General features: G+C 43.1%; 1 protein-coding gene across 2 annotated transcripts in view; it reads right to left on the bottom strand.

Annotated features, from left to right (window-relative positions):
• Positions 1–24,808, bottom strand: part of Gpc6 (glypican 6) — a 1,010,052-nt gene that overhangs the window by 103,162 nt on the left and 882,082 nt on the right. For both annotated transcript variants that reach the window (XM_087912307.1, XM_048421923.3), the window contains exon 5: positions 1,305–1,435. In XM_087912307.1, coding sequence (XP_087768433.1) covers positions 1,305–1,435 — 131 coding nt within the window. The remainder of the gene's footprint in view (positions 1–1,304; positions 1,436–24,808) is intronic.

Raw genomic sequence — 24,808 nt, 5'->3', positions numbered from 1 at the left:
CACCACTTTGGGACTCTCCTCTAGAGCTATTTTTAACTTCCCCAACCCTAGCCTCAGTTACTCCAGCACTGCTGGGCTGTGAAGCCTCTCAAAACAACTCTAATTGGTTTTTAGGTGATGGATTTGAGAGGAATGGATAGTTGTTTTTTTTTTTTTTCCTCAGTAAAGAAAGAAAATGGCCTTTCATGGAAGCCCCGAATGTGCTATTTCCCCAACAGCTGATGGTAATTCAAACATCTTTCTCTACCTGAGCACCTCAGGTTCATTAAAGCCCAGAGTCAAGCCTAGAAAACTCTAGGCTCAGTCATCTCCCAGAGAGAGAGTGAAGTGCAGGCCAGTCTTCCTTACCCAACTTCCTCCTAGTCTACTCTGAGAAGCTCAATCCCTGTCTGACCAGGACAGTCAAGGAGGCCTGGTGAACCTCCGTGGTTCCCTCTGCACTTCTGCTTCTCCCCTCTTCCTTGACTATATGTGAAATCCCTTCTACAAAGCATTTTTAAAAACTGAAGTAAGCAGACCATGTAACTCTTGGCACATTTCAGTGGGCTGAGGTGGAGGCGGTGGGTGTTGTCATGGAGATGCTGGTAGAGAGAAGGGGGGTAGAAAGGAGGCCATGGAAGACTATGCTCAACCCGGCTGCAGATTTCTTCACTTTGCTCAGGGTGAGCCCTGTTTACCTCCAACTGGGTGAGTACAAGCACAGGCCGGAAACCTGCTGCTTGTCCCCCTGCAGCGACAAACTCAGGACCTCCGTCTCATGTGATTTATGGACTCTGATGTGTCTTGCTTTCTAATATGTGTACACCTCTTATATACAAAAGAACATTTCCCTCAAAGGCTCATTAATGCAGGTTGTACGTTGTCTTCAAGTCGGTCAATGGAGATGTTTGGCTATTTCCCGTTGACCACGTACAGCAAGTGCTTTGTCTGCACAGGTGATGCTATAGTCACAAGTTTTGAGAGGATGCAGCGATGGGGTATAGGAATGTCGAACATCAAATTCCCACAAATTGCTCACATATGGAAGAGATTAGTCAGACATTCTTGGGGCTTACTGAAACGTCAGGCAGCCAAAAATTTTGTCATGATTGAGTAGCTGTGAACTAGAAACTTATTTCCCTTCTCAATGCCATTTTGCTACACACTTTAAATGAAGAAGTAAATTTGTGGTCCAGCAGGAGAAGCTTGCTGGCAGTGCACTAGAATTTACAACCCCTGCCCACACATCTCATCAGCGCTGTTTTTCAGGTGGCTACACCTGCACTTCGGGCATGCATTAGGAGAGACAGTGCTAAGGGACATACCTTTGCCGACACCTGCATGCTGTTTTCCTGCATGTTCATGATGGCTTCGGAGATCTTGACATCTATTGGATCCATGACTGACTCGATGTTGAATGGTCCTTCCAGTCGCTCGGCCACCAAGAGCATTGCATCTGGTAAAATACAAGCATGGTATTTATTTTTTATTATTTTATAATGAAACTATGCATTATTCTATCATAATAGAATGTGATTATATGTTATATATTATTATATATTACAAGCATTTATTTGAGAATAGGACACTCTGGGTTTTTAACTTCCATTCAAACATGTATAGACAAGTGGCTGAAAAAAATAACCATTTACTCATAAGACTTTATGTAGTCAAATAAAATGATGACTAAGTCTTAAAATCGTAATATACTTTACTTCATTTGAAGATTTAGGGATATTTCACATACATAGAACCATGCCTGAAGTATAAGAAAATCAGTTCAAAAGTAATATATTAAACATATGCAATTATTCTACATGAAATGAAAACAATGTTTGGTTAGCTATGAGCTACATTTCGACAACGGGTTTTGATCTCCATTATGGATTGCATCTCAAATCTCCAGATTATTTCATGGACATATGTTCCAAACAATAGGCCCCAGTTGGTTTGACTGAGAAACATCCCCCCCCCCCATAGTCTCAAGCATTTGAACACCTGGTCCCTAGTTGGTTGTACTATTTCCAGGAGGTGTGGCCTCATTGGAGGAAATATATCACTAGGGGTGCAGACTTGGAGAGCTCAAGGCCCTGCCTTCTTACCAGTTTGCTCTCTCTGCTTCCCATCTGGAGCTCAGGATGTGGCCTTCAGCCCCTGCTGTCATGTCTGCTGTTTGTTGCCACGCCTCCCCTCCATGATGGACTCCTAGCCCTCTCAACCGGGTAAGCCCAAGCAAATCCTCCCTTCTCCAAGTTGCTTCTGATTGTGCTGTTTTATTATAGCAACAGAGAAGAAAATGGCATAGGCCCCTGCTTGTGGAACTACTTTAAAGGCTGTGGAACATGGAGGACTTGAGGTCTGGGTGGTGGAGAGTAGTGTCTGGGAGGAATTCTGAGATCTGCAGTTGCTTCTCTTCTGGCCTGAGTTCTCTGCTTACTGTCTGCATGAGACCATGGGAAAAGCTGCTCCCCTAGCATGTCTTCCCACCATGATGAATTGAAATCCGCCTGAAACCATGAGCTGAGACAAGTTCTCCCTCCCTAAGTGGCTTTTATCGAGTATTTGCCCTCAGCAATGGGGAAAGAAGTTAACAGAGCTTCTCTTCTTTGGGATGGTGGGGAGAGCAGAAAGTGGACGTGCTGACTGGTGGACTGGGACCCACGGACATCAAGGCCCAGCAGAAGCACACAGCACCGTTGTCCATGTGAAGCAGTTTTGATGTTTACAACCACAGTCGTGTCCTTGCTTTGTGCTGACACTCTACCCACAATGCCTTTCTATGTAAGCTCCAAAAACCACTCTCGAGAAGATAAGGACATTTCTCTTATGGGGTTTGAGAAACTGAGGCTAATTCTGACACATAACCGTGTGGTACACTCTTGAACATACACTCTCTGAGGGGCTGCATCGAGTTAAATTGAGTCGATATCGGTAGGGAAACTGGTGAGTGTGGCATGGAGACGTGAGTTATGTACTGGGGACCATTCTTTCCCTGTGCTAACCAGCCGGAAGGCCACAGGTACGTGACCGACATCAGAGTGACTGCTGAAACGACTCAATGTCCATGGTGAAGGTGCTGGTGTCTATCCCGGTGTCACCAGACACTGGCCCAGCTTCCCTTCGTAATAGCCAGAGCATGATTTCACAGTCAGCTTTCTATCTGGGATGTGCAACAGCCATCTTTCTGAGGGTGAGCATGTGGCTATGGAGGAAGAGCAATGCTTGGCGTGACTGAAGAACTAATTAGTTACGTGTAATTTAAAATAACCATTTCAGGCCAACGGCTGCCGCAGTAAACTGCATAAGCCAGACTTTTAACTTACACACTCAATAGATCTCAAGTTTCTAGCTGTTTAAACTCTTAAAAACGCATTTTAAAAAACATCCCCCCTTCTAGAACAATATACATTTATTAGACAGTGCTCAGAAAATTCAGAGAAGGAAACGAAGAAGACTAATATGCCCATAACCCCACTTCCCAGAACAATACCGTGAACACCGTGGTAGATGCCCTATTTATTTTTTTCTTTGTGCATGAATATTTTAAGCACACAATGAAATATACTGTGTATATATCATATAATCTGCTTTCTAAATGTAATATATTATTAATGCAAAATGCTGTTTATAGTTAGCTGTTTTACAGTGTGATGCGAGGAAACCGAATTTCATTTTTACTGCACACCCAACCATGTTCAACCCACGTCTAACATCAAAACATTTGCGGGGTTGGAAAGGAGCTATGAATTAGACTGTGGAGAAACATTTTATGAGGAGTTTTTTTTTTAAAAAAAATATAGAAGATGTAGAACTATCTGGAAAGTAAAGACTCATGTTTTTAAAGAGCCCCGGGCTTTTTAAACAGTATCTACTCTTAGTGTTACCAACTGTTTTTATTTCTGCAATATCTCATAAGAGTCCCCGCTGTATTCCTTAGGAAATGGGGAGGAGTTAGCCCTTCAGGGCAGAACTGGGAGAAGAAAAAGGTTCCAGCCATGCCCCTCAGCTCCAGACTCCATCCGGCACGTTCTTCAGGGTGCAGATGGACCCACAAGAATGGACCGTGAATGACATCACGAAAAGAGGCCCTGCAGTTTTTTTTCTGATATTTTCCTTAGATAACACAGATTCACCTGTATATGCCATGGGTCTTTTCACAAAGTAGATATTTCACAAGACCTAAATGACCTCATTATCAATTAGATGAAAAAAAATGCATGCTACGTCATTGTAGTAGGTCGCTGTGAAATCCATTTTCTCCTTTGTGGGTCTGAGGGGCAGTTACATGTCTGAGAGCTCATTGTTCCTTCTCTGTTATATTTGTATTATGTTCTTATCAAAAACAATCTCCCCCATCAAAACAATTGGCAGCAGGTTTTCTGGCAAAGATTAACTACTCCAGATAGCTAGAATCCAAAAGAAAGTTTCTTGTATGGGAAATGTATTGGAACCATGGAGAGACTTAAAAATAAAATTAAATAAAAAGATAACTATCAGATATTTAATTGTGTTCTTCATATGTTTACTTGCATAATCATTATCCAGTGCATTGATCTGTTTCAATATATGTTTCCATCATAAGCAAAAAAATAACATTGCTCATAAAAGTCTGTATGAAAAAGGACAAGATTTTGGATTGTATACTAAGACATAACATGGAGTCCAAATGACATTGGCTAAAATCTCTTTAGGAGGTTTCTTATTGTCAGCTATAAATTTGAGAGGGAGTAAGGGGTGCACGTGGAAGGAGTTGGAGCGAAGAAAAGGCAGGGGGAAATAATTTACATTCTTATAAGTTTTTTTTCTTCTTGATTGAAGTAAAGCTTCTCCTGTGAGCCCGCCCATCTCCAGGTCAGGGAAGAAGCTGTTGTATGTGTAACGTAACTAGGGAACGTTCTTGAATGACCCCAATGCTTCTGTTCCAGGTTATGTCAAGATCACAGTTCTAACTTTGTAGGTGCCTGGGTCTACAAATTCAACCATCAAACCACAGTGGAAATGTTCATGGTGGGGTGGAGGATGCTTCAGGGATTAGCAGTTCTTTCTGCTCTGCCAGAGGACCTGAATTTTGTTCCTCGCTAAGGACTACTTATAACTACAGCCCCAAGGCTTCTGACACCCTTTTCTGGCCTCTTTGAGTATCCATATACACGGTGTACCCATCTGCACTTGCATGCACGTATACAGCGCACACACACACACACACACACACACACACACACACATATTTGTGGTGACTCCCCATCACGAAGTTTAACTGCTGCCTTTGGAAATATTATCCTATTGATGACCCATCACACTAAAACACAAAACCAAATGCCTCCCATACCCAAGTTGTTGGTTCTTCCATTTCTGAACTTTGGGTTAATGCCTTTGCTTTGCTGTCTAAATTAATGTAAGATAGCTTTGAAATTATTTAAAATATTTAAAAAACATCTTTTTAAAATTAAGATCATTAGTCAGAATGTGATTCTTTTTTTCCTTTTGAAATTTATTCTTTGAGAATTTCAACATATACACAATGTATTTTGATCACATCAACTTTTTAGCCCTCCCCTTTAACTTCACCTGAAACTTCCAAGTTCATATCCCTCTTTTTTAGGTATACATACATACATGTGTGTGTGTGTGTGTGTGTGTGTGTGTGTGTGTTTTGCTTGCATGAATTCCTGTGTTCTACATGTCTACCTGGTGTCCCGGGAGGCTAGCAAGTTCTAGATTCAATGAGAGCCCACGTTTCAAACATTAAGGGTGAAGAGCAGCAGAGAAAGACTCCTCACACTGACTTCTAGCCTTCGCGTGAGCACACACGACTGAGGGCACCCACAAGTGCATACGCACACCATGCACATAGTCTAAAATTAATTAAACAGAGGATAACTTCAGAAATGCTCACGAATCTAAATATCTGAAGCAAAATCCAATGCAATAGATACACAACAATACATGGAAACACAGCATTCTATTCACTAAAAATCCACAAATGCTCACACTCGTGGAAAACTGAGGCGAGATGATCCGAGAAACATCGACAGAATAAGAATGGGGCAGGGTTGCAGGCATCAAGAGGTTTTGAGGGGCTGTTAAGTAGTTTGCGAACACACAGCAGTTCACAGGACAGATGAGATGCAGCCAAAGCTCGCAGGAGGTGTCTACACACATGAAGATCAAATGCACACGTACCAGTATAAGCATCCTCACCCTGGCTTTCTTTTTTGTTATAGATATATGACGCGCGGAAGGAGGAAGCCCCCATATGATCCTGAACTCTTCCCTTGGAGCTGTTATTGTTTGCCAATTAAATAAGGACCCTCCCTGCAGCAGCTAATTACCAGGTGATCTTTTTGGATGCTTGTTTCCTGTGTTGCCTGTGTATCGCTTTAAAAAGGCTTTTTCCCCCATTGAATGGATTAGAGTAGCTGTTACTTTAGAATCAGTTACTGTTGCAAACTGAGAGGTGCTCTCTGTTAGCAGGCAGGGAATGTCTGAGCTGCAGCATAGCCTAGAGTTAGCCACCCAAGGTGAGGAGAGGAGCCAGCCAGCAGGTAAGGCTGGACTGTGAGGTCAACGCATTCCCCTCGAAAAAACAAGACTTTCTGGTTAGGAAAGGAGGCTTTGGAGTCAGAGTCTGGGCTTCATTGTAACTGGGTAATAAACTACAAGCAAGTCATTGAACTCACAAGGTTTCTTTACCTCCATCCATTACATGGAAATTATGACAAAATATATTAAATAATTACGGTGTGAGCAATGACATAAGACAGAGCTTTAAAACAATTATAAAGATACCAGGTATCTTCTTGGTTTTGAATAGAGTTGAACTTCTATAAGTCACTGTCTTTAGCCAGCATAATTCAAAAAGGAGAGGGCCATGTAAAGAGATATTTTGGCATCTTATGAACAGGAATTGATGTGATCAGTAAGGAAATGCAAGGCACACGGATGACTTTAGGATGCATGGCTGGTACCGCTTTGTGTCGGACAACAGGTGCCTTTTGATGAATGATCTCATTACTGAGAATATGAAACTGCATTATTTTCTTATGCTTCACCCTTTGCTAATTAAACATGACTACAAGTTGTTTTTTTTTAAACACTCCTCCCCCTGCAGTGCGGGATTTGTCAAGTGTCCCTTGAGTCGGGTAGCTCCAGTAACTGCTGTGATGAATAGCACACGGAAGAAATGACACCCCAGTTTATAGACCTGGTCCCCAAGAGACTCCTGTAAGACTCCCCTTCTGAGACTGCTGCGTTAGAGGGTTCACATGTGCCTATGATAGATGACAGTTCCAGGAGAGCCAAGTTTTCCAGCTACTCTGGCCAACACCTGAGTGAAGCCCTCTTGGGCTCTGCGGACCAGCCAGTCTGTCAGCCAATGACTAAATGCTAATCCCAGTAACACCACACGGGCAGAGGAATCACCCAGTTGAGCTGTGCCTGCATTTCTGATGTGGGGCACTCTGACTGTAACAGTTACAATAAGCTGAAAAGTTTTCTAATAACTTATCATGTAGGAATAGAAAACCAGAGCAAATGACAATATTTCTTTCAAACGCTTTCCATGTGTTTGACAGGACCCGGATTTTCAGAACTCTAGTCAAATAATAGCCACCAACTGTAACTCTTACGATAAATACTTTGCTGATACAGACATTGCAAAAGTTAAAATAAAGCTACAACTCTGTTAAGGGAGCATCTAGAATGCTCAGGTGGCACTGTAGGCCAACTGGCCTTGGATTAGAAACTGTGTCTCCGTGAGATGTGCCATGACAGGAATGAAGAGCTGGTTTGGGAGGAAGAAGCTATTTTGTTTTGTGTCTGCGTGATGATTCACTGAGGATAAAGGTTTTGACCCAGGCAGTGGAATAGCATCTTTTATGATCAAGAACTATAAGCCTTACTGTGTAGGGCTCCTGCATTGTGTCCTTTGTCATGGACGTCACATGCTCAGACTTAGATCTTTAGAGAGAGGATGGGAATCAGAGATGATTTGTTGAATGCCACTGATTTGATGGTGGACAATAAAGATTATCAAAATGTTTGGGAGCATGGTGCGGGAGAATTGTCTGTATTCTGTCAATCATGTATTTTAATAAAACGCTGATTGGCCAGGCAGGCAGTATAGGCAGGAAAGCCAGACAGGAAGTAGGGGTGGAGCAAAGAGACTGGGAGTATTCTGGAAGCCGAAGCTCCCTCGGCACTCCTGCGCAGACCACCGAAGAGGCAGCATGTAACATGCCCAGCTGAGAAAGGTACGGAGCCATTATGGCTAACATAGATGAGAATAATGGGTTAATATAAGTTATAAGAGTTAACAAGATGCCTGAGCTAATGGGTCAATCAGTTTATAACCTTATGGAGTCTTGTGTGTGATTTTCTTTGTTGCTTGCCAGCTGTTGGGGTACTGGGAGGGACAGAAACCCCAACAAGCCAGCCCTCATGTTACAGGAGCAGAGGAGAAAGTCTTTCCTTTAAGTGGGATATGATTAAATCTTTTTGAAGTAGCTATGAAGCAGAAATATTTGAATGATCAAAAAATCAGATCTGGACAGAAGGATCAGCAGGTAAAGCAGTAACTGCAAAGCCAGATGACCCGAATTTCATTCCAAGGACCTACATAGTATGAGAGGGACCGACTCACATTAGGTGTCCTCCGACATGTACGTGTGCACCGTGGCACACACATGGATACATAGATGCAATACAAATTTAAAAAAACGAGATTCAATTCAAATAGGCTTAGTTTTATCTACTAAGTAAAGTTGTCAGGTAATTTCCCTGTATTTGATGGTAACCAAATCTTCAGAATTACAGTCAGACAGTAGCTAACAAATTCGGCATAGATGTTGCTCTCATTTATATCGCAAGCAGCTATCTGATAATCAAAGATCACGAGAAGTGAAAAGTCCTTACCCTTGTGTGAGTGTGTTTATTAGTAATAAAATATAACAAGACAAAACCCAACACTTTGGAATTGGGCAAAACAAAGAAAAGGAAGAGAGCCTAAGGAAAGGGGCAAGAAACAGAGATCCACTTGTTCACACACGCAGGAAACCCGTCCTGTCTGTTTGTGGAGAAAAAGAATGAACACTGCTGTCACCGCAGATTAGTGGCAACACCAACACCACACTACCTTCAAGGAGTTTAGCAGTTTCATGACCTTCCCAAGGCGGTACACACAATTTTCTTTCATTTGTAAGAAAAATGAATTAAAACAAGACGCCATCTTAAAGATTTCATGGGCTCATGCAAACTTATCCTTGAGAATGAAACTAGCAGTCCCGTCTCATTATTTCTTGAGAATTACACCAGGCTCTTTGTTTAGAGGCCATGTTTACCCCCTCCCTCATCCACAGCACTCCCATTTTAACTGAGCTGAGGTCTTTTGCCCACTGAGAAGTGTATGAAATAATCAGAAGCAAATCAAGTAATTTTAAAGCCTGGTAAGATCGTTCACGGGTGCCCAGGTGAACATTATTTTTCACAGAAGCCAAAGAACAAAACAGATTCTCTGTTTTCCCATGGGCTAACCCATGCCCAAGACACAGGTGAGATTAGGGCTGACCCATGCCCAAGGCACAGGTGAGATTAGGGGTCCCAGTTCTGCTGCAGTGTTCGGGAGACAGATACCCCAAGTCACAAAAGGTGAAGACACATGTCCTTCACCTTTTGCCATGATTAGTTCAAAGGCCCTGTAAGGTCTATGGTGAGGTGAGACCTGAAACACAGGAAGGCTCCTAGAGACTGAGGCAGAGTAGGGGTCAGGGCTCAGATAACCAGGCAAGAGGGCAAACTTGGAAGCAGAGACTAAAGCTTGAATATATATAGGAAGAAGGTCTGTCCCCTTTGTAGAGAGTTTGAACTGAAAAATGAAATTTATGCCCTGGCAATGCTGGAGCATGCATAGGCAGCCCCAAAGTGGCGGTTCTGTTGAATTTGTCAATATTGGGATTCGTAGTCTAAACTGATAAGGACAACTGACCAGGTCTTTTCCTTAATAGGGCACCAGATCTCATTGCAGATGACTGTGAGCCACCATGTGGTTGCTGGGAATTGAACTGTGTTGTATGTGCATGTGTTGTGTGTGTGTATGTGGTGTTGTGTGTGTTGTGTGTGTATGTGTTGTGTGTGTGTTGTGTGTGTATGTGTTGTGTGTGTATGTGGTGTTGTGTGTATGTGTTGTGTGTGTGTTGTGTGTGCATGTGTTGTGTGTGTGTTGTGTGTGTATGTGTTGTGTGTGTATGTGTTGTGTGTGTATGTGGTGTTGTGTGTATGTGTTGTGTGTGTGTTGTGTGTGCATGTGTTGTGTGTGTGTTGTGTGTGTATGTGTTGTGTGTGTGTGCGTATGTGTTGTGTGTGTGCGTATGTGTTGTGTGTGTGTGTTTTGAGGGGAGAAGGTGTGGAGGGAGCCATGGCCATGAGGGACACCCAGAGGATAACGTTATGACATCAGTTCTCATCCTCTGTCTTCCTGTGGTTTCTGCGGATTGAACTCAGGTTGTCAGAACTGACTTTGGTACATAGATTTAGAGGGGTTCAGTCCACCGGGGTGGGGAAGACCTGGCAGAGAGGCTCAGTTCATGGCAGTGGGAGATGTGGCAATCTCAGGCCAGGAAGCAGAGTACGACAAGAAACACCAATAGGGTCCATCCTTCACAGGCTTGCCTTAGTAGCCTACTCTATAGGTCTTCCAGAATCCTCCAAGATAATACTACCATCTGGGGAGCAATTTTTAAAACAAAAGTCTTTGGGGGTACCTCTGAGACCCAAACCATAGTGAGACAAGACATCGTCTGTCATCTGTTTTGTTTACTGTCCCAAACTCTGCAGCAGGGTGTTTAGCTGTCACTGCCTATGGGTTTTGCATCCACACATGTAACCAATCTCAGATGGGAAGTCTTTTTTTAAATATTTGCTTCTTCCTCAACGTGTGCAGACTTTCTTCCCTCCTCATTACTTGCTAAGTGATACAGTGTAACAACTGTTTGCATAACATTTACATTGCATTAGATATTGCGAGTGAGCTGGAGGTGGTTTACGGTGGAAGGGAGGGCATGTAGGTTACATGCAAATGTGCGTGCTTCCATAAGGGCCTTGGGCACCTGCGGAGCCTGGCACCCGTGGGGTCCTGGATTCTGTCCCTGTGAACACAGGGATGTGACTGTGCTTGGTGTCTGAGACGTATTCAGTGAACATTGATTAAGTGAGCAATGGTACAAATTTTCAAAAAAAAAAATCTATATTTTCTTCTAGAAATCTAATAAAAGCTTTCTACTTCACCTCTCCACTCTAAAACTTCCCCTCCATCTTCCCCCTTCCGTGTGTAAGCTACAAACACCTGTGAAATTTTATTAGCAGTGGCTATAGGATAAATGGACCCTGGGTGGCTTTTGACGTGTTCTAACATAGATGAAGAGTTTGGGTAGGAACTTAAAATCGTATTGTACTTTTTTTATTAGGTAGAAATAACTTTTTAGTTCTTCGAGCTTGAAATTGAAAAGCTGGACTGGTTTTGTTCCTGCTGAAGGTTATTGCTAGGTTAACTCCACTACCCCTCCCAAAGAATGTGGATACTTTTGGCTGGATCAAGAAAGTTTGTTTCCGCTGCTTTTCAAGACTCCATGTTAGTCACTAACTTTCAAAATAATTTCTGCAATGAATGTTGGCTCTGTTTCTGCCTTGCAATTTGTCTGCAGTCAGCAAACAGCAAATTGGCAGCCAGCACCATAAAAATACCTCGAGGAAGGATCGGACCCTGACAGGAATCGGGGGACCCCAAAGGGAGGTAAACAATCAAGAATGGACACGAAGCAACTAACTACAATTTAGAACTCGGCACAGATGATCAGATTCAACAACAACAACAACAATAGCAAAACCAGGAGCAACCCAGAGACATTACAATAACTAAAGAACTGAAGCCAGAGAGAGATTTTAATGAAAATAGCTGTTTACTCTGAAACCAAATTCAGGAGGAAAGAACAAATATAAAATCTAATTTAATCGGAAGCCAGCACAAACAAGGGGCTTATTTTGCTTTGACACTGAAAAAGAAAATGCAAATCAAGGGAGGGAATAATTCACCAGTTGTCCTTGCACAGCCCAAAAATTAGAATCCACAGGACGCTTTCCAGGCGGTCTCTTTTCAGGAGCATGATACATTGTATTTCATAAAAATGTAATATATTCATGTAAACACTGCCTGGCTGCTATTTTACACTTTTGAAGCATTTAGTTACATCATAAGACACAAAGAATAGGATAACTAAATCACTAACTTGAGGGACATCAAAGTGTCTGCTCCAAACTGTGACTCTTCATTTAAATTTTTAGGACTTATTTTTCATATGAATAAATTGTTATGTAATTTGAATCTTGAACTGCCCAAATAATTCACAGCAACCCCCAGTTTCTGCTTTGAGGATGAATCACGGACCTTAAGGGGTACAGACCTCCCCGAGAGAAGAACTGTCTATGTGAAGCTTTGTTAGGAGCTCCCGTGAACTCATTTAGAACAAGCAATTGGTTATTGGTTGGTAACCGGGAACCCCCAAGAAGGGAAGCAGCTCTTTGGATGGAAATGGTGGAGCTTGAACCAGTTTACTGGCCACGCTCACTTGGTCCTCCAATGCCCTCAGGCACTGTTTCCTTGTGCCTAGAGCTTCATTTACTGACTGTATCGAAGGATGTTGCTATTTTAAAAGGCAAAATTGAAAGAGAAAGTTCAAGAGAGGATATTTTTATACACACACAGAAGCGTGCGCGCGCGCGCGCACACACACACACACACACACAAACACACACATTTCAATGGACTTATTCTCAAGCTTTCCTTGGTAACACAGGAGTTACCACACAGGCATCATGAAGTATTGTCCTTCATACGTTACCAAACACACACATTGCTGTTCATGCCTCAGGACCGTGTGTGGTACCCCTGAGCTTCTCTGAATCCTGAGCACCTTGGGTGGATTCTGTGTGATGTCAGGGAGGTAGTCAGTGGGTATTGGGGTGTGATTTTGAGATGTGTGTGAGGCCAGAGGCCAGATGTTACCAGTCACAAACTTTGATTTTGGGAAACTTCTTATTCTCCACTGGCGTTACGATTCTTTTCTGTTCTGTCTTTTGAGATGCTCCCTGCTCTGCTGTGAGAATTTAGTGCAGCACAGGTGTGGGACACAGAAAGTGATTGTGAGTCTATGAGCATTACACTCTTGTTTCATTCTTGGTTTTCTTAAGACAGGGTTTCACGCTGCAGCCCAGGCTGGCCTTGCACTCTGGCTAATCTTCTTGCCGGAGACTTTCATCTTTCCAATGGCATTTATCCCTTCACCCTGTGTGTGTGTGTGTGTGTGTGTGTGTGTGTGTGTGCGCGCGTGCACATGCTTGTATGTACTGTGAGACTGGTGTGGGGGTCAGAAGACAACATTAGGGGAGTTCTTCTGACATCATGACACTTGGTGACATAAATAAGTCTACGGGGCGAGTTACCCAGCTGGTTCTTCCAATCTGTTGTTGGTGTTGTGAAGTAAAGTCCCACTCTGTTTTCCAGGCATGATTAGAACTCACTACATTGGCCAGACCGGCCTCAAACTCCCAGTGCTATCCCTGTTCCGGCCCCCGAGTACTGGATCACAGGTGTGAGCCTTCACAGCTAGGTTGGTATTAAATTTGTGTGGGCAGAAAGTTCCTTTTTTTCTTTCTTTCTTCTTTCAACTGAGTTAATTTGGAAGGTTGGAGTTAATCAACATTCCTGAAGCCACAAAACCTTCCTGCAAAAGGACAGTGATGCCTTTGTGTTCTAGACAGGAAAGACAAATCACAGAGATACTGGGGGACTCCTCAGTCTGACACGCAGGCAGCGCTGGCTGCGGGCAGTCCTACAGCCCTTCTCCCACACACTGCCCTTTCTCTGTCTTCTTGATCTGCTATCAGAAAACAGGACCGGCAAAACATTCCCAAGTGTCACTAAAGTGCAAAAGTCTCAACTTCCTGCCTGCCTGTCACACTCAAACAATTCTCCTCTTTGTCCCTCCATTGCCCACATTCTGCCTGCGTATTTCTCGGAAGTAATTCTTTTCTTCGTCCCTCCATTGCCCCAAAAGTTAATAAAGCAAAGCAGCCCAAGAGGCCATTTATTCCTAAAGTATAAGTACTTGCAACCTGCCCAGAAATGGATCACAAATCTCTTTCAGAACCAATAAAAAATAAATAAATGAAAAGTCAGGTGTGCAGTCAGAATTCCCCACTGGGTACAGACCAAGTGATTAGAAGGTGATGGAGTTAGCAATGGGACCTTTTCCTCCTGCTTGTGTGTGCTTGTATTATTAAAGAAATAGATTATTTTTTATTATTTTGTTGCTTAGTGCCATTTGAACTAAAATGAAAAATATTTTTAAATGGCTTTGTGTCCTGTATCTACGGGTCACCAAACCCAGAAGAAAATGACGAATGGCTTAAAAACAGGGAGAAGAAACAAACAAACAAAAACTCCAAACAGAACTCATTTCCTGAGGTTGTGACTCCATCTCAGACTCACTGTGTGAAATGACAAGATGGCTTTTGTTACTTCTTGCCTTATAACTCTGGTTTAAAGTTGTCTTCAAAATATTCCACATGGAGACAAAGATTCCCCTCCAATCAGGGAGTGGGAGGGAGGGAGAGGAAGAGACGGGCAGAAGAACACCAAGGTGATGGGAGCAAGGGTGGTTATTTTCAAGAGGCCTTGGAACGGCCCTGCAGCTTTAGGACACAGAGATTCGTTTCATTTTGCCAACAGAACAGCAGAAGAGGAAGCAACCATTATTTCCTTCAGTGACTGTGAAAACTACAAGCCTGGAGGTGAAATAACTTGTCCAAAGTTTTATGGCTGTGCATTGGTAGCATGGGCCCTGGTCGGGATAGGCAGGAACTACCCTGCATTAAACCAGGGAATTGTCTGGATTGGGCATTTTAACCTCGGAGACCTTCTTGAGTCTCAGGTGTGTGTGTGTGTGTGTGTGTGTGTGTGTGTGTTTAATCGTTTAATCAGGGTGAGTTAGAAAAACCACTGCTTGCTCCAGGAAACTATATATAACTCACTCCCTGGGCATGATAGAACACGCCTGCCATTCCAGTACCAGAGACTGAGGCAGAAGGGATCAGAAGTTCAAGGTCAGTTTAGACCACACAGTGAGACTCTTTTTGAGAAAAACAGAGCAAAAATTTACATCTCTGGCCATGCTCCTTTACCAGCAAACAAATACACCTGGGAGCTCAAGCTGGCTGCTTTCACATGGTGCATGATGTGGACCTAGACTTTCCAGGTCTTCTTTTACCATTCAGAATCTTCTAGACTGAGTGCTGGAAAGTAACTCTGATGGCTGTGAAAATGTAGTGTCACATTCTAGATTCTGAAAGTGATTGAGACTGGGGGAAGAGACAAATAGAGGACACCTGCTACAAAAGGAAAGGTAACTTCATATATTTTTTTAGAGTCATACAACTACTCTCTTAGGGGATTTCTTTTTAATTTCAAAGCATTTGGCAACACAAAAAGGAAAGAGGTAGCCACCAAGGAAGAGAATGAAATATCACCTGTCATTTATCAATACAAAAATGAACACAGGGGATGTTTAGGGTTACGCTTTTCTACCTGTCAATTCTAGTGTACATGCATGAAGCTCAGGTCACATAAGCAGTTTTAACCCTTGATTTCCAATGCAACAGCATATGTATAGTTCGATATCCCAGGCTCACTCTTTGAAAACATACTCTTTACCAGTTATGTGAGATCTCATGTCATGAGTGTATCAGATTTGATGTTATCAGTCTTAGAATTTTAATTACATGTTCGATTATTCATTTTGTGTGCTTTCATAAGAGAACACACTATGGTGTGCATGGGGAGTGGGAGATAACTTGTAGGAAATGGAGACGTGGATGTCTCTTCTCACTGTGTGAGTCCCAGGCCTCAAACTCAGGCTCACAGGGTTGACGATAGAATCCTTTATCCACTGTCTTGCTGGCACATCATTGTTTTATCGATGCTTCTTAGATTCACAGATATGAACCAGTATTAAAGATTCTCCCTATCTCTGATCTGTCGCTATTCATGATTATCTACTTAAGATAGATTCCTTTACATCTCATAATTTATTCATCTGAGAACTAAGTATAGTAAGTGCTCATTTTTATTAATAAACAGGAAAGGTTCAAACTTACACTTTATATGGAATTTTAATAGGGATATAAATGGAGGTAAAAGAACATATCTGGGTCCCTGTCATTTTACAGATTTACATTTGTAAGGCAGCTACTTTAGTAGATGGTCCGTATTTCATTGTAAACTTAGAATTGGAAACGAATTCCTTGTGTTTAAATGTTCCAGGCTCTGGTACTCAGGCCCAGACTCACGCACACGGTAACGGAACCACCCGTTCCCACTTGCTCATTTAAACATTCGGATTGTAGATATCTCACAGGTCAAACGACTATATGAGAAGCTTGTGTGAGCTAGAGGAGAGCCAAGGCAGCACCCAGAGCACTCGCTCAAGCACACGAACAGGGGTCCTAAGACAGCCAAAAGAGAGTGGGTGCGGGTAAGCCGATGGGCGGGCCAGGCCCAAGCAGAGAAACAAAGTTAAATGGAGATAATTAGTGTCAGAGTCCTGGAAACGAGCGCAGTGGACCAGGAAGCGAGAAGACAAGCGGGGACAAGCTGCGTGACGAGAGAATGGACAACGGGACGGAGGTTGGTGGAGGCAGAAGAGCGGTGGAGGCTGTCGTGCCACGCAGACACTAAGCTTTTCCTGTCCACATTGGTCTTGTCAGCACTGAAGCCCAGACGTCTGCCAGCAGGTGACCGGATAAGGAAAATGTAGTATATGTACGCACTGGGGTTTTATTCGGCCATAAGGAAGAACTCGATTGTGTGGTTTGTAGGAAATCAGGTGCAACTGGAGGGCCAAGATATTAAACAGAATAACAAGATGAAAGTCTCTTGTCCTGCGTCATATATGGGTCCTAAAGTTTATACGTACGCACACACAACTTGAAAACAAGGGTGAAACTGAAGGAAGAAAGGGGACCAGAGTGTGTTTGGGGGGGGCAGCAGAGGGAATGGATGGGAACATGGTAAAAGTACATGACATCCTTGGCTGGTTTTCTTTATGGAACCCACATGACATACAATGACATATATAAGTAAAAAGTTTTAAAAAATCATTAAAGTAAGCGAAAACGGTATAAACAGATAGGTTTTGGCCTGCAGTGTGCAGGCATCACAGAATAGCTATGAATGAGACCCAACATAGTATCATAGACTTACAAATTTCTTCAATCCCCCCCTTTAAAACTCAATCGAACATTTCTTTTGAGTGTGAACTTCACAAATGGCAGAGTCAGGTCCCATGTCAGAAGGTTGTACACACCTGAAGGACCTAAGACAAAGACAAGCTGTGAGGTGGAAACAGCCTGGAGATGCACCAGTCCCCCCGGGAATAGCATTGTGTGCTGGGCAGGGCTGGCAGGGAAGCACGGCCTAGCCAGTGCCCACATGGCAGTGCTAGTTGACCCCTACTACTGCCCTGCCTTTGGAGTAGACAATCATGAAAACTAGGGAACAGCCCTAGAATCACCTGAAAATCCTTAGGTGTGTTCCAAAGCAAACACGGGGCTCCCTTACTTGTAGGGACCACCAGTTGCCAGCTTCTTCCTATGGACCTGGAAGGTGCAGGAGACACAGTGTCCCTCCAACCCTCCCCACACCAACAGGCTGATGGCGATTCTTAGCCTCAATATATCCACTCATCCCCACCAACAACAGAGCCAGAGGCCCACGCAGGTCAAACTTACACATTTTAATACAGTATTTTGGTAATGTATCTCTACCTTTAAACCTTCAGAAAAATATTTAAGTATCCGTGTGCAAATGTCATGTAAAAAAGCACAAAAATGCTCAAATCATGCATCAAAGCATCATGCAGTATTGACAGACGTCCCCAGTGAGATCAGTGCTAATTCTGTCAGTCAAACAAAACAACCTGTGTCGTAGGACTTCCTTGATGGCTTCCTGTGACATTCCTTTCTTCTCGGTGTACCTTGTAAAAATCTTAAGATAAAAGAATAAAGGATGCTGATTGACTTATAGTATAAATAGAAAAAAAATCACAATATCTACAATTTGATGGTAGAATCAACTCCAAAAATTGGCTTCCAGTGTCTTCCTCGTCTGTATTCTCTCCTAGTTTCTAGAAACATGTGCCCAGAGATTTCTGTTAATACACCAGAATTAACCGTAAGAACCTTAAGTCACCTTTGGGTATCCAAAGATCGATGGTACCATTGTTTTTCAAAGCAAACATGTATCTTGGTAAGAGACTATTAAAAAGAAAGGCAACAGAGAATTTGACTAGAGAAAGACATAAAAAGAATTAATCTAAAAGAAAAGTCAGGATGATGTATTTTAGGAAACATATCGCTTCAAGTTCTCTGTATTGCGTTTTTTAAATACTGCACGTAATAAATCAATAAATTTACACAAATATTTAATTTAAAGCCTGGGTAGCCCTGAATTCTGCAGTGAGGACCTATTTGCTTACCCAAAGTGTCTCTTAGAACCACAAAGCATCATTTGGAACGTTACTGGCAGATGTGCTGGAAGATACCTCGTACAATAATTTTCTGTTCTGCCTAAGCATTGAGAGTTTCAGATCTGGGCTGGAAGCTGCAGCTTAGCAACCCCATTGGCCTCTCCACTGCTGGCCGCTTAACTTCATCTGCTTCTAATTTTGTGTCTTTCATATTTTCTCTACACATATCTCCAGGTGCCTTCAGGAAATAGGTCCATTCTGAATATCTCTCAGAAATAGGCTGCAGCAGGGGAAGGCCTCTCCGTGTAGAAAGCGCCTCCGTGCACACCTGAAAGGAAGGTTCATTGAGCAACATTATCTTGCGTTTCTACGGGAGCACAAGTGCTTCCTCCGCCAAGCACTGAACATAACAAAATTGCCTGGCTCCTCACGGTGAAGCCACCACCTTTAGAGAGGTGCACGGAGCTGCTTTTCACGATGGAGTAACACTTCAGGTGGAACGAGGAATGAAGAAGAATTCTGTGCCGAGTGGACATGGCAGGGGAATTTAAAAAGCCAGAATAAATTTACTTACTTGGCATTGGGTCAGAACCCTGAGACCAACAACTGTACAGAGGCTGGACCAGTCTGAATAGGGCTGCTGGCTACTTATTGAATAAACCTATTCCGTAGCTTGGCAGAAAGGCATGTGTACACTGAGGATATCACAAATCCATCTTTTGCTTACATATATATATATATATATACATTTATTATGTAGAAATATTAATAATAATTTTTTTATCCAGAAAATGGATATTTGTTGCTCAAAATGTGTATTGCATTGGAAACATACAATAACTTTATTCAATGTATTTCTAAGCTGGTCTGTGTTCTGCTGTTCCCACACCAATAAATCAAACCAAGTGTCTCAGGAGCTGGTGCTTTCTGAACATTATCACAAAATAATTCCTTTTTGAGCAAACCATTTCTTTGTGATTTCTCCTAAATTTTTTCCCCTCCCTCTAAACAGATGCCTAGATGAGGAAGACTTGGTCTAGACTTTCAATTTTTGTTACTCCAGAGATGAAATGGACATCATAATGATTTTTTATTTGCAAACAATTATTTTATTGGTGTATAATAATTGTGTAACAAGTGGGTTTCATTACGACACTTCTGTATACGTATATAATGTAGTTCAATCGTATTCACTTCCTCTATTAATACTTCTTGATCTAGTTTAAATTAAAATGTGAATAAATAAACATGTAGAAAATTTAGAAGATTAAAAAAGGCAGCAAAGAATCTTAATGCTTAGGACGACAACAACATCGTGACTTGCGATGAATTTAGTTCTCACCCCTCATCGAGGACATTTTCTTTACAAATAAAATGGTCTTTACGAAAGATCATTACAAAGCCCACACCCCATACAAATGCAGAGTTGTGCTGCTCAGCTTGGCTGGACACATCCACAAGACAGGTCCTGACCTAAGGCACAGAAAACACTGTGGAAGAGGGGGCTGCTCAGGGAGTCTGCTGTGGGACTGTGTCTCCTAGGAACGTGGGGTGCTGGAGCGTGGGAGAACCATGACTAAACTCCAGTCTCCTTTCCACCAGAGCCAGGGAACTACTGATGAGGTCTTGGGGACGTGTTGCCATGAGAAAACCATAGTGGTGGTGAGACGGCTTCAATTTCAAATGATAGATACACACACACACACACACACACACACACACACACACACACACAAACACACACACACCAATGATACAGCTGTGTGGTATCATTAGAACTAGCGACGTGTCTCTTTGTCTCCTGCCAGCATCTTTTATTAATTTAAAGCCAACTCTACATTGCCTGGTGCATGTTTTTAAAGCTTCCCAGACCGTGAATTTCAGAGATGCCTTCTTCTCGGCCACGGCTCAGCACTCTGTGGAACTTGAGCCTCACACAAATAGGGGAACTGTGGGATTGTGGGAAGTAGGGATTGTTTGGGGGCTAAGAGCCAGAATCCTTCTGCAGTAACCCTGGGAAGGGGCCGCTGCACTCCCTCAAGGCCCTGTGTGTTTGAGATGTCTCACATCTGAATGACCGCTGTGAATAACCTATTTATTATTTTGACATTGCACCCAAACCACAAGGGAAGAGCCATTTTCTCTGCTTCTGTCTGGCTTGGTTAACCACGTTTTCAGGGTAGAAAAAGACAAACTGATTGAAGGCAGAGGCATGGGAGGATTGGAACCTTTCATCCGACCCTCACAGCAATCTTTCTAGGTGCTGTTGTCTCCCCTTTTAATCTATTAGTGCTATGAAAAGGTCACTGTAGAATAACTGGGTGTGAAAGCCAGTAGAGGATTAATTGTAGAATAAGTGTTAAGTAAATGGTTGCTATTTTAAATATTTATATCTGTAAATGGAAATCGTGCACCCATCCTCTGGTTCCTATTTAAACCGTTTGCTCTAGTTCGCTCTCTGTCGCTCTGATAAACACCCGGAAGGCCCTGGAGAGAAAGGGGTTATTTCCTCTGTCTTAATGCTTCCAGTCCATCATCAAAGGATGCCAAAGCAGCAACTCAGGGTAGGTGCCTGCAGCAGTCACCGAAGTAGAGACCAGCCACGGAGGGATGCTGTAGGTGGGCTTACTTCCCTTGGCTTGCTCAGTTCTTTTTCTCATCTGAGTCCAGCCCATCTAACCAGGGAAGACGTTGGCTATAGTGGAGGGGGCCCTCCTATACTGATCATGAGAATACCGCACAGGCCAAAATGATAGAGGCAATTTCTCAACGGAGATCCCTCTTCTAAGACAGGTCTAGGTTTCTGCCATAAAAACTAACCAGCACCACACTTTCCTGTACTAAGAGGGAGAGCTTCCCACAGTGTACCAATTCCTCCCCCAGACGTTCAATGCTCCAGGCAGCCTACTCCTCCTCTTCTTCACTAATGGAGCTACTCTGTGAGCCTCACTCTAGAAATCTGTAAGAGGGGCTGCTGAGAGGGTTAGGAAGACAGCCCAGCAAAGAAAAGCAGTACTTGCCTAGCAATCAGCACCTGGAAATACTTTCCAATTCCGCTTCACGTGTTGCTACAGCAGCCACATGTCTAGGCATAGACGTGGGCAATTTTAATTACCTATATCTGGCATATTATAAAGTATGTTAGTATTATTCTCAGTATCTTTATAATTATTCATCTTTTGCTTTATCTTTCTTATAGACACAGAATTTAATAACTTGGTGGGAACAAAGGAGAAGTAAAATGTTATTAAATCTTCTTTTAAGCCTTCCCAGGGAACAGTTTATCCTTAAATCCTCATCTGCTAGCCCATTAAAAAGCAGCTTCTTTTTCTCTTCCTCTCTGAGCATTTTTCAAAGTGGTCTCTCCAGCAGTGGTAATCTTTGACAGCGGTAAAATGACCTGGGTTCTTTAAAGCCTTCACACCCAGGCTGAGTTAGAGGTTACGACTGTGAGGTTAAACTTTGGTATCTGTTGGCAGCCGTGACGCAGAACCTAACCAAACGCCCACTGGTAAATGGGTGGGTAGCCAAATGTGGTGTAGGGCTACGAGAAAGGCACCGTTTTACCCTTTAAATAAATGAAATTCTGACCCATGCTGCAGCGTGGTTAAACAGGAAGAGTGTTCTCCTTTGTAGAACTAGATAGGCCAAGGACACATACTGTCGGATCCCATTTATGTGATCCTGAGAAATACAACATACGGGAACGTGCCGGCCAAACCTGCAGTCTCAGCACCCAGGACCCGGAGGAAGGAAGGAAGGGAGAGAATTCAAGGTCAATCCAAGCTACATTAATAAAACTCTGACTCAATGCAGAAAGGAAGAAAAGGGATAGAAACTTGGACGACAACGTTGAGACTGAGAGGGAACGGTCTAGAGAGCTAGAGCTTCGTGAGGAGAGATTTTCACACAAGTCGACTTTCTAGGATGAAAAACTCAAGGTCAGACTTTCTTCTTCCTTATTGATCAAGATGAAAATGAGCACCATCCAGTTCCCCCAGCCACACCTGTAGGTTGCCACAGACTCTACCACACTTCCATTTACACAGTACTGTCATGCCAGCTTTGCACAGCAGACAAGCATTAAAATGGTGAAACACTTCAAAAGAGACTAAAAGGCAGTCTTGAGGGGACAGAAAATGAGCACGGCATTAAATGAGATGGTACCCGCAGGCAAGCATCCACGCTAGAGCCGTTTAAGTAGCAAGCTCCAATTATTCCTATCATCCCAAGCCACACACCTACTCAACAGCTGTTTCCCGTGTTTGTGTGTGTGAGGGTGTGTGCCAGTGCAAAGGTGTATCCCAGTTCAGGTTCATTGATTGCCTGCGTCCATCACCCATGTCTCACTCCCCTTGCTGATTAACAGTTTACGACCGGGCTTGGAGCTGTTTGGCAATGGGACTCAGCTTCCTTGTTTGGTTCTTGTTGCTGTGATGAACGCACTCGGACAAAAGCAACTGAGGGGGAGGGCTCATTTTAGTCTCCGCCTCCAGGCGACAGTACAACACCTTGGGAAAGTCAAGGCAACAGGAACCTGAATCAGCTGATCACACCCACAGTCAAAAGTAGAGGAAACAAATGCATACATGCTAGTGTTCAGCTCACTTTCCACTCTTTTTTTATTTTATTTTTATTTTTATTAAAAATTTCCACCTCCTCCCCTCCGCCCACTTCTCTCCCCTTTCCTTCTCCTTCTCCCCCTCCTTCTCCAGGACAAAGAGCAGTCAGGGTTCCCTACCCTATAGGAAGTCCAAGGTCCTCCCCGCTCCCCCCAGGTCCAGGAAGGTGAGCATCCAAGCAGACAAGGTTCCCATAAAGCCCGTCCATGCAGTAGAATCAAAGCCCAGCACCATTGTCCTTGGCTTCTCCGTCAGCCTCCACCGTCAGCCACATTCAGAGAGTCGGTTTGATCACATATTCCATCAGTCCCATTCCAACTGGCCTTGGTGATTTCCCATTAGATCTGTCCCACCATCTCAGTGGGTGAACGCACCCCTCGTGGTCCTGACTTCATTGCTCATGTTCTCCCTCCTTCTGCTCCTCATTAGGACCTTGGGAGCTCAGTCCAGTGCTCCAATGTGGGTCTCTGTCTCTATCTCCATCCATCGCCAGATGAAACTTCCGTCTGGATGAAACTCCTCAGCCTCACTTTCCCCTCTTTATACAACCCAGGATCCAAAACCAAGGGATTGGGTGCCACCCACTTTTAGACTGAGTCTTCCTGTATCAAGTCATGTAGTCAGGACTATGTACAGCTGTATCAACAGGCCAACCCAATTTCAATGGTCGCTCATTGATAATCACTTCTTGTGTCATTCTTCACTGTTTTGAGCTGACAAAACCAGCCAGCACAGGAGATTCTGGAGAAAATTTCAGCCCAGAACATACTGCTATTCAATGCGATGTCTGGAGTAGCTACAGTGATATTATAGCCATGAGGACAATAAGCCTGGGGACATCAGAATAGAAAGGCAAGGAGCTTATGTCTCGATGGTATCATGGAGCCTCTGAAGTTATTGATCTTGAGACTAGCACTTTCAGGTTTCATGGAATTATTGCTACAGCTAAAAGTATCCCCAAAGACAGCGAATGAACAGTTCCGTGTTGAGCATTCAATCCTTTTCAATCTTTGGCACCAGGCAAGCAGTCCATAAATGCTTCCTGAATGAATGGAGCTACTCTACTAATAAAGGTAGCAATATATACAAAGACAGGACGGATACTTCCAACTCTTTAGGGCAACCACGAAAGGCACCGGACAAGCAGGAAGGACGGCACTATGTTTAAACCTGTGACTACTGGTATACTACTTAATTCATCAGAAATCTAATGAACTCTCCTTTCAGAGTACATTGTGTTACTTGAGATAGAACTTGGCATTTCAACTTCAAGCTCTTATACTTCAGTTAACTAATTTCATCTGATGGGTGGAATAGAGGCACTGTTCAAAGAATACCTACTTCACAAAGCCCACAAAATAAGTTCCAATTATTTCTAATTTCAGAGAAATATTTGTCTATCCCGGCGAGCTGTACATCAGCCAGTCCTTAGGGGGCTCACCTGTGTTCGTCATTACTGGTCGTACACAGAGATGCAGTCTAGAAAAACAAATGTTTGTCAAACTGTCAACATTATACGGTCTAAATAGTGGTGGCTTGTACACGCTCTTCAACACTAATCTGATGTGGGAGAATTGTCTGTATTCTGTCAATCATATTTTAATAAAACGCTGATTGGCCAGGCAGGCAGTATAG

Source organism: Myodes glareolus, chromosome 12, assembly GCF_982192425.1.
Source record: "Myodes glareolus chromosome 12, mMyoGla1.1, whole genome shotgun sequence".
In the NCBI taxonomy this organism is placed as follows: Eukaryota; Metazoa; Chordata; class Mammalia; order Rodentia; family Cricetidae; genus Myodes; species Myodes glareolus.
Note: the sequence above shows the minus strand (reverse complement) of the source record. Positions and strands in the feature narration are given on the sequence as shown.